The sequence below is a fragment of the Onychostoma macrolepis genome, chromosome 06 (genome assembly GCF_012432095.1).
Source record: "Onychostoma macrolepis isolate SWU-2019 chromosome 06, ASM1243209v1, whole genome shotgun sequence".
NCBI lineage: Eukaryota > Metazoa > Chordata > Actinopteri > Cypriniformes > Cyprinidae > Onychostoma > Onychostoma macrolepis.
Window position 1 is genome coordinate 23,213,844 of NC_081160.1, and position 8,928 is coordinate 23,222,771.

An 8,928-nucleotide genomic window follows, 5' to 3' on the forward strand; every position below is an offset into this window, starting at 1 on the left:
AATGTACAAGAGGCTAGAGTTACAACAATGTTTAATTATAACATATCTTAAGGACCGTTTCAGTTAGTCAATATCATACAGTAAGCAACGTTTGTACGCCGACACTCATTTCATATTTACAGCTCTAGTTTAAGGGCTTCACTTACACAATACACAATTTGGGATCAGTGAGTTATACACACTGTGGAAAGCAGTATGTTCTACATCCAAATAAGATAAATCCAGATGCAAGGAAGGTCAGCGACAGAAACTGATATGGCAGATTGGATCATTGAGAAAAAAAAAAAAACCCTAGATAATCTACACATCATTTAATCAAAACACATTATAAGAAATATGATGCCATTGTCCAAAACCTATCAACTCCAATTTCCTCTACATAAGTAAATGTATGCTTTGGTCAATCATAATTATGAGACAAAAAGTTATAATGACATTCAAATTTATGTTTGACAAAAAGTCATTATGATGTTATTCAAAAACTATAACAAAAATGTAATTTTCTTTAAGTTTCAATGCTCTATATCTCATATTTTTTTTACTTTTATGGCATAGGCATGATTTATCACTGCTTGTTTTGTTTTTTCTTATGTGGCAGAAAAGAGCTTCTATTTTAAAAAAAAAACATTCAAAGCTGAATCTTAAAAAACAGCAACAGTTTTGATATAAAAGCCAAGCTTAAACAAACAGATTATCCTATTAAAAAAAAAAAAAAAAAAAAGTGATCAGGCATGAACTGTTTAATGGAGTACAACTCAATAAGTTACGTGTTAGTTACGCGCACCAGATGAAATTCATTCAGGGTGGCCAAGTGTGAGTCTTTCGGGGCCCCAACAAAGAAACAATAATGTTTTATTTCTATAACACCATCCTGTCACTTATTCAAAAGCATTTCAACTATTTTGAAACAAGACTTCACATTCATAGCCGGGTTAGTTAACTACTGTACATTCACAAAACGCAAGCACAAGTCATTACGCGTGAGTTTTTGTGCGCGTGTTCCCTGTTATGAGACCAGATGCACTTCAACTTTGGGGTCTAACCTCTAATGCAAAAGGATTTATGGATTTTGGTTAAAGATACCTATAATTCAGCAGAGCATATCATAATCATACTGATCTAAAACATGTCCACGTGGTTACGCTACCCGTTATATCCATATATATATATATTGCAAAATGCAGACAAACCAATAGCGATATTCAAATATAAAAATATATTTTCTCTCCATTCTTAAGCTTTTGCGAGTCCATTCTGCGGCACCAGGTTACGCTAATGTGAGAGACACGATCTTCACCAAAACAGAAGCCACAGAAGCACGGACCTGAGAGAAATTACTTTAGATACGACAATAAAATTAAGAGAAGATAGGAAGAGAGGGAAATGGAAACTGGGAGAAATGGAAAAAGCGAGTATGTGTGAGATAGCGTCACCAAGAGAGAAAGGTTTCAAACTTATCTGCATAGTGTAGTAATCATCTTTCTAACGTGGCCAGAATCATGCAACGGATCATTATATTAGAAAAACCATTGAATAAAATGCAAAATAATGAAAAATACCTGCAAACAAGACAAATATCAACTCAATGCATTAGTGAGAAGATCTATACAAGTATATGTAAAGGTGGATTTTATAGAGATGACAGAAGAGACTTCATTTCCACTGCAGTGCTTCCTAGTCTTTGCCGTCTGACAGGGGCGTCCTATGATGTCACTACTTAGCCCGGGGAGAGTCTGTGATAGGCTACGGGTGAGCAGGGTGTGGTCAGAGCGTGGTAACATTGGTTCCCATTTGTCACATGAGAGCATTTACAAACACACCAGGACTGACAGTTTTGAGGGGAAAATTCGCTCTTTTGAAAGTATATTTAGTTCCCATTGGCTGAACGACATGCTCATCATCTGGATGTGGGCTGCGATTGGGAGGAAGCATCTCCAGCTGTGTTACTCCATTGGCCCGAGCCCATTCCCGCTAAAACAGCAACAGCCTCTGCCGCACGCACACTCAGACCGTTAACCGACACTGGAGCCGGTACCGACACGGGCATCACCAACGCCGACACCGAACTCTCATCCACTCCTGCAGCTGAAGGGAGAGAAACGGGGGAAGGATGAATGTTACGTATAAGGAATTTCGGACAAATAAAGAAAATATGTTGGCCGTGTGGGAGGAGAATGATGATTATTAATAGATGATCTACCGAGATATGCTTTTTTCTGCATGGCAGTAACAGGGCAGTCCTTATGGGCCAACAGCAGTTCCTTCAGACGTGTCACCTCAGTCCTCAGCAGGGAAACTTCACTCTGTCAAGCACATTTACACGACTGTGTCAAGGAAGTGCAAAGTGCATGAAGGTAATTTCTGGATCTACCATCTCTGCTTAATATGCAGAGACAATAAGAAGAAAGCCATTAATAAATGTATTCTCCCAAAAAGTGCCTGACCAGCTGGACACAGCAACACTGGCTCAACCAATGGCGTGATCAAAAATACAAATATACCGTTCCACAATTTGGGGTCCGTAAGATTTTTTTATGTTTTTTAAAAGAGATCTCTCTTATGCTCACCAAGTCTGCATTCATTTGATCAAAAATAGAGTAAAAACAGTGAAATTGTAAAGTATCATTAGAATTTAAAATATCTGTTTTATATTTGAATATATTTGATAAATATTCTGAATTTTCAGCAGCCGTTACTCCAGTCTTCAGTGTCACATTATCCTACAGAAATCATTCTAATATGGTGATTTAGTGCTCAAGAAACATTTCTTATTCTAACATTCTATGACATTATATATCAATGTTGAGAACAGTTGTGCCACTTAATACCGTTGCAGAAACCGTGATACATTTTTCTCAGGATTCTTGCATGAATAGAAAAATAAAATAAAACAGCATTTATTTGAAATAGATTTATCGTCAATGTAAAATTCTTTCCTGTCGCTTCTGATCAATTTTAAGCATCCTTGTTAAATAAAAGTAGCTTTTTTAAATCTTACTGACCCCACACAGCAGTGATAATTTCACCATTATGAATTCTGCATAATGAATCAAAATCATTTTATTTCCTGTATCTTTTCACTCTGTCCGTCTGACTCACAGTGAGCGTGACGTTAGAAGTAGCTAACTCCTCAGCGCGCTTCTCCAGGGCACTGACCCACACTTTCCGTTTTTGCCGGCAACGGGAAGCAGCAGCTCTGTTCCGTTCAAGAAAACGGCGCCTGCGCTCATCCGGCTCAATATCTGCTCCTCGTCGTCTGCGGCCTCCTTTTGGTGGAGCAGGGGACACCTGCAAGATATTGCTTGAGCTGTCAAATAAATTGTGAACTTAAGCATATGACAACAGTAAAATAGTGTATACTGATATATAATGCTTTAGTTGAGCTTATTTACTATAATATACCCCATTTAACCTATTAATTGAATGGTAATTTGTGTTTACGTCACAAACCCTATTCAAAAAGAACAGGCAAATACTAGCATATGTAACACAGGCATGAGATGTCTGTGAGCACCTGTGGTTGAGCAGGTGATGGTGTCTCAGTCTGATCTGTTTTTTGTATTGGTGCTGGTCCACTAGGACTCTGCTGAGATAGTGCTGCTTTTAGCCTCTAGATGGAGACAGATCCCATACACAAACACAAGGAAACACCACAACATGTAATTTAATGCTCAAAACCTGTGTGTTACATTTTTTAGTTAGTTAATCGTTACATAATAAGCCCATTGTTAAGCATTTATACCTAAGTAAACACTGCGTGTGCTAGCGTGGGTGTATGCACGCGCACTCTCACCGTCTTGGCATCAGAGTGTGTACTGTAACCAGACGGAGAGGAGGAGCCACTGCTGCTCCCACCAATAGGAGGGCCTGGAATCCCTGGGATATTGGGCACTGGGTTTGATGATCTGGCAAGCTATATATACACACATAACAACACAAGCTTAACATACTATAAACACAAAGCATAAACACAAATACAAAACAGATGTGAGCTTGGTTTGAGGGTCATACTGCTGAAAATGTCATCACAGACACTGTAAAGGTAATAGTAAATGCTACTGTTTTGATTTAAGAATGATATACGTCTGTAGGAGGTTTTGGATATGTACTATATACTTTCATATTCATTTAGTCAGTTGTCTTTAAGACCATCTGTATAATCAAAATGACTGATTTTATGTTCAACACATTGGATGTATTCTTGCATTAAAAAACAGCTGGACAGAGTGCAGTGGAATGCATAAATTTTGAACTATTTTTAACTTGACATGCTGATGGTGCAAGAAGTTGGAAAAAAACTGCACAAGAAGTGCAAGAACACACATTCCTGCCTGAGGGTAACAGATATTCCACAAATATTTGAGCTAAATAACGTCTTGCTTTTAACTACTGTTAATTGAAATAACAATGTAATATAAGTATTTGTTGAAGATATATTAGAAATGTAGAAATATTATCCTGGCAACTATATAAAAATAAAATAAGATTAAATAAATTCTAAAATTACTAAAAGTAAAAATGCTAAATATTAAAAAAAAATTAAAAAAAAAATTATGAATAAATCCTATAAAATTATTTTAAAAAAATACCAAACTTATAACTTCAACCTTTTATTAAATAAAACCAATAAATTTTACACAAAAAAAGAGAGACCTCAAGGCTGATAAAAAAAAAAAAAAAACAGGAACATTGCTTACAGCAGGCATTTTGAAGTTTGAGAGTAATTGTCTTGAAATTTACTGTTGTAAAGCCAATGTTCTTCTTGGCTGTAGTGGCAATGATTTAAAAAGGAATGAATTTATGGACGCAAATCCTCAGAGAGAGTTTAACTGCACTGCAAACACTTTCAGCTTGATAAAATCCTTTCCAAAAATTTGTGTCTTTTAATTCAACCTCCTTAAAGCACCAGCACTAATAAGACTAATACTAATTATAATAATATTACAAATAAAATAAAACACATTAACTAGCTGACCTCACTAACTTTGACTAGTTAGATGGAGAATGGAGAATTGATGACCCATAATGAGCACGTGTGAGATCTCATACCGATATGACTGAAGTCTGCCCTGGACTGGGCAGCAGAGGAACAGTCTGACCATTTGGAAGCTGCATCAGCATGGGAAAAGAACCAGACGGCGAGCTGAAAAGAGTCATAGAGGTACTATTTTAGGACATTTTTCCTCATGCAGGGTGAGGAAGCAGAGGTGTGAACAACACTGAAATGACTCATGCAATTAAAAAAAGAAGTTTCAACTCGGAGGAGTGAATCTGCTTCACTGCTGAGGATGAACACAACCTATCACAAAGTCAGGCTTGTGATTTCATTTGGTTGGATCAACAGCTACAAAGCATAAAAAAGGCTTTTTGACATGAAGTGCCCTCTGCACTAGAGTGTTTGTACCTGAGTCTGTTTGACGGAGGGGTCCTGGTGATAACAGAAGTGGGAGAGGGCTGAGTTGGGTTCATGGCGTCGAATCCTTGGTGAAGTGGGAGTGAGCCTGGGCGCACTATGGTTGGTGTAGGGGTGGAACTTGCTGCAGTTCGTGGAGGAACATCCTGTAAAAGTCAGATGCATGACAATTTTATATGCAGAACTTGTAAAAAAAATAAAATAAAAATTAATACTGTAAATACTGCAATCAATATAGCCCCAAATTTAAATTCACCTTGGCTTTCCTCATAGCAATAGGCTCTTTTGCCATTGCAACTGTATCTTTGCTGTTTGTCATGCTGGAGGCGGAGTCTGGGCTGTCTGGAGGGGAGGAGTCAATCTCAAGAGGCCCCTCCCTCTCTTTAACCTCTGTAGGTGTCTGTAGAGCTGGAAGCTTTGAGGTTCAAGATATCAAATTCATTAAAGAAACCGTGTCAAACAGAGCATATATTTGATAACCTCTTAATATTTTACACTTTCCTTATTTGAAATCTTACCGTGCCCTTAATTCTCCTCTCCTCCTCCTCCTGTGTTTTGCGGAGATCTTGCTCAAAGGAGCCTGCCAGCTCACTAAACAAACCCACCTCCTCACAATTCTTAAGAAATCGGGTGGGAGTGGGTGTCTGATCTGCACACAAAAACACACATACACACGTTTGTTTCACTATTAGTGAGGAAATTGCATGGACTTCCATTGATCTTCTATCAGGTTAATGATATTTTCTACCCCCAGTCAACAAACAGATACAAACAGTCAAAGGGCAGCTAACTAATGTATCAAATTTTTGTCAAAAATGTAATGTAGATGTACTTAAATGTAGTACAACAGCACTCTTCTGTCATCTGACACTTTAATTGCTCAAGCACTTTTAAAGCAGAACGGATTCTGCCTTATCTGTTAAGACACAAAGGAACTATATTGATGGAATCACTTCGAGAATGATTTTTGATAAAACACTGACAGCCAATCAGAATCTACTCGACTTTAAAGGACTCAAACATTTAAAACATTAGAGGACATAATTTCAGCGTGCGCTTATAATAAACACATTATTATCATCATTCTGGTGTGAACAGGCCTTAACACAAGCACTCAATGACAAATTCATCTATGTGGGGACACAAACCTGCTATGATAACTGTGTCTGTTCTAGCTTGCCCGAACTTCAGCGTCATCTCATGCTTATGTTTGTGCACTGCCAAATGGTCCTCATTGGTGAACCTCTGACATGAGAGAAACAGAGACACATGCATTAACCCACTGCAAAGTTTTCAGTCAATTTGCGTCTCATCCTAATTCAAATCAGATGGAAGCTAGTAACAGAGAAGCAGTGGATGATTTCAGGCCATCTGTTGTTTTGATGGCGGCTTATGTTATCCAGTTATGCAGTGCTATGGGAACCTCTTACAGTTGCTCAGTGGAAGCAGGGATTAAAACAGCTGGTGTGATTTTAGAATAAAGGTTTGGGGCAACAATCTGCTTCTGGCCCCAAGATTAAGGGCCATAATGATCCTTATACCTTATTATGTACCTTATGCAGCAGGACAGGACCGGCATAAAAAGGACAATTTAAGAGAAATAATGCAAGAAAATAGCTCTTACCTGTCCACAGCCTGGGGCAGTGCAGACAAAAGGTCGATCGTCTCCCATTTTAGATCAACTACTTCCTGTGTCACTTCTAAACACCATCCAGAAAGAATAGTTATGATTGATCTTATGAGACCCCAGACTTTTTCAAAACCTCAATTCTATTCGTTTCATCTCAATTTTTTTAAACAGTCGTCTGACCATAAACCCCTATTTAAAATAATTCCTGCCAAACTTTGCATTTGAAATGTTGTACAGTCTCTTGACAGATGACAGGAATCCAGACTTCATTGCAGCAGAGAGGCCTGCTGGGTTCAACTGATTGCATAATGTGCACGATGATTACAAGATAAGACGCTTTCATTTGACTATTGTCTGAGATCATCCCCGTTTAAAGAACATTTCCGCTAAATGTAACCCGCTTCAACCCATAGCTTTAACACACCAACACATACCGCTAGCTAGCATGCGTTTCCTTTGTAAACCATTCCAGAATGATCTATACAATAAAATTACTCCACACTAGTATGCAATAAAGCCATAACAACCGTTTTAACGAAACGATAACGTGTCGGAGGATTTGTTGTAACTCCTGGCGCGCTGTGTGTTTCGTTTAAAAGGTTCTTACTTAGCGATGTCCGATTCGTGAACGAATCGTTCTTTTGAGTCGGATCTTTTGGTTGAACCGGTTCACAAAACCAGTCCGAATGATTCGTCCACGAATCTGACTGACAGTAGGAGCATTTGAAGTGAACCAAAATGCAAAATTACTTTGTTACAATTAAAATATATTGTAGATATATTTACGACGTGATTGCATAGCAGCTTTACCAACACATGCAAAAACGTTAGTAAAATATGTAAAGTAGAATGTTGTAGAAATATTTAAGGTTCTATAAAGCTGTTTTAAAACAACTGAAACAAGACACATTATTACTTTATAATAAAAACTGATATTAAACAGTATTAATATCAAAAAGTTGACAAATCAGTGACCACGAGATAACGTAGCGTACGCAATATCTGAATCATTTTGCCGATTTTTTTTTTTTTTTTAACGAACTGTTCAGAAGAACCGATTCGCGGAAACGAGTTGGACTTCCCATCACTAAAGCTAACAGGCTAATGCTAACCACACATGAGCCAACAGGCTGTATCACCCCATTTACACTGCAAGCGAGCGACGCGAAGAGACAAAACAAGAACACTCCCATTATATATTAAACGACGCTGCAATGATATAATCATTATAATCGATGGTTATAATGGGAGTGTTCTAATTGTGTCGCGGCTCGTGCAGTGTACACACGGTGCTCATGACACCTCCACCATTCGCTCGACCAGTGCCGCTACACTTGAAGTCACTAATTGCAATGCATCAGATAATCCAAATGTGTTGCGTGTCACCTGTTCATCAGCCAAGGGTTTCAGTGTTTACAAACTTACCCTGCTCCTCCCTCTCTCGCTCTCGCTCGTTCCCTCTCTCTCCGCGTTCCCACCTTTGGAACTCCTTCATCCAGCTTGCTCACAATATGTAAATCTCGCGATATGTCGAGGTAATACTCAAAACCAGATTTAAGTCGTTACGTAACAGATTTGGAGCCGTGATGAAAAAACCCGGTGCAATAGTTTACGCCTACATCTCTGTGCTGCACACCTAACGCGTCAAATATTATTATTACGCGTCAGGTATATTACAGAGGAAAAAAACCCTCTTAATAAAACCCTTATAGCTTTTTTTAAGAATATCACGAAATGATAACATTAACTCTAGACTTATCTTAAAATTATTCAAATCAGAAAAGAATTGCAATCAATGTCGTTCACATTTTTAATTCAACGCGATGCTATTTGTTCATTGTGACTGATTACTACAAAATGTACCAGTTGAGGGTTTGGGGGGGAA

At 38.2% G+C, this 8,928-nt stretch overlaps 1 protein-coding gene across 3 annotated transcripts; it reads right to left on the reverse strand.

The window, feature by feature from the left end:
* Window positions 1-834: 834 nt before the first annotated feature.
* Window positions 835-8,612, reverse strand: atf7b (activating transcription factor 7b). Of its 3 annotated transcripts, none has more exons than XM_058779991.1 (12): window positions 8,469-8,612; window positions 7,038-7,113; window positions 6,562-6,658; window positions 5,932-6,062; window positions 5,670-5,828; window positions 5,405-5,559; window positions 5,050-5,143; window positions 3,794-3,913; window positions 3,515-3,610; window positions 3,100-3,288; window positions 2,201-2,303; window positions 835-2,085 (listed from the first exon to the last, which is right to left on the reverse strand). In XM_058779991.1, the coding sequence occupies exons 2-12, from the start codon at window positions 7,083-7,085 to the stop codon at window positions 1,898-1,900; spliced, it is 1,380 nt and encodes a 459-aa protein (XP_058635974.1). In that variant the 5' UTR covers window positions 7,086-7,113; window positions 8,469-8,612; the 3' UTR covers window positions 835-1,897. The 3 variants fall into 3 exon arrangements, with proteins under 3 accessions (XP_058635974.1, XP_058635975.1, XP_058635976.1); XM_058779992.1 differs by lacking the exon at window positions 8,469-8,612 and adding an exon at window positions 7,478-8,434; XM_058779993.1 differs by lacking the exon at window positions 3,515-3,610 and having other exon boundaries at window positions 8,469-8,610.
* Between the last annotated feature and the right edge of the window lie 316 nt (window positions 8,613-8,928).

Coding starts and splice junctions, on each gene's coding strand:
- atf7b (XM_058779991.1), bottom strand. CDS start 7,085: ATGGGAGACGATCGACCTTTTGTCTGCACTGCCCCAGGCTGTGGACAG. Junction 5,829..5,931: donor AGAGGAGAATTAAGGGCACG/GTAAGATTTCAA, acceptor TGAACCTCAAAG/CTTCCAGCTCTACAGACACC. Junction 2,086..2,200: donor GCAGAAAAAAGCATATCTCG/GTAGATCATCTA, acceptor CTCTCCCTTCAG/CTGCAGGAGTGGATGAGAGT.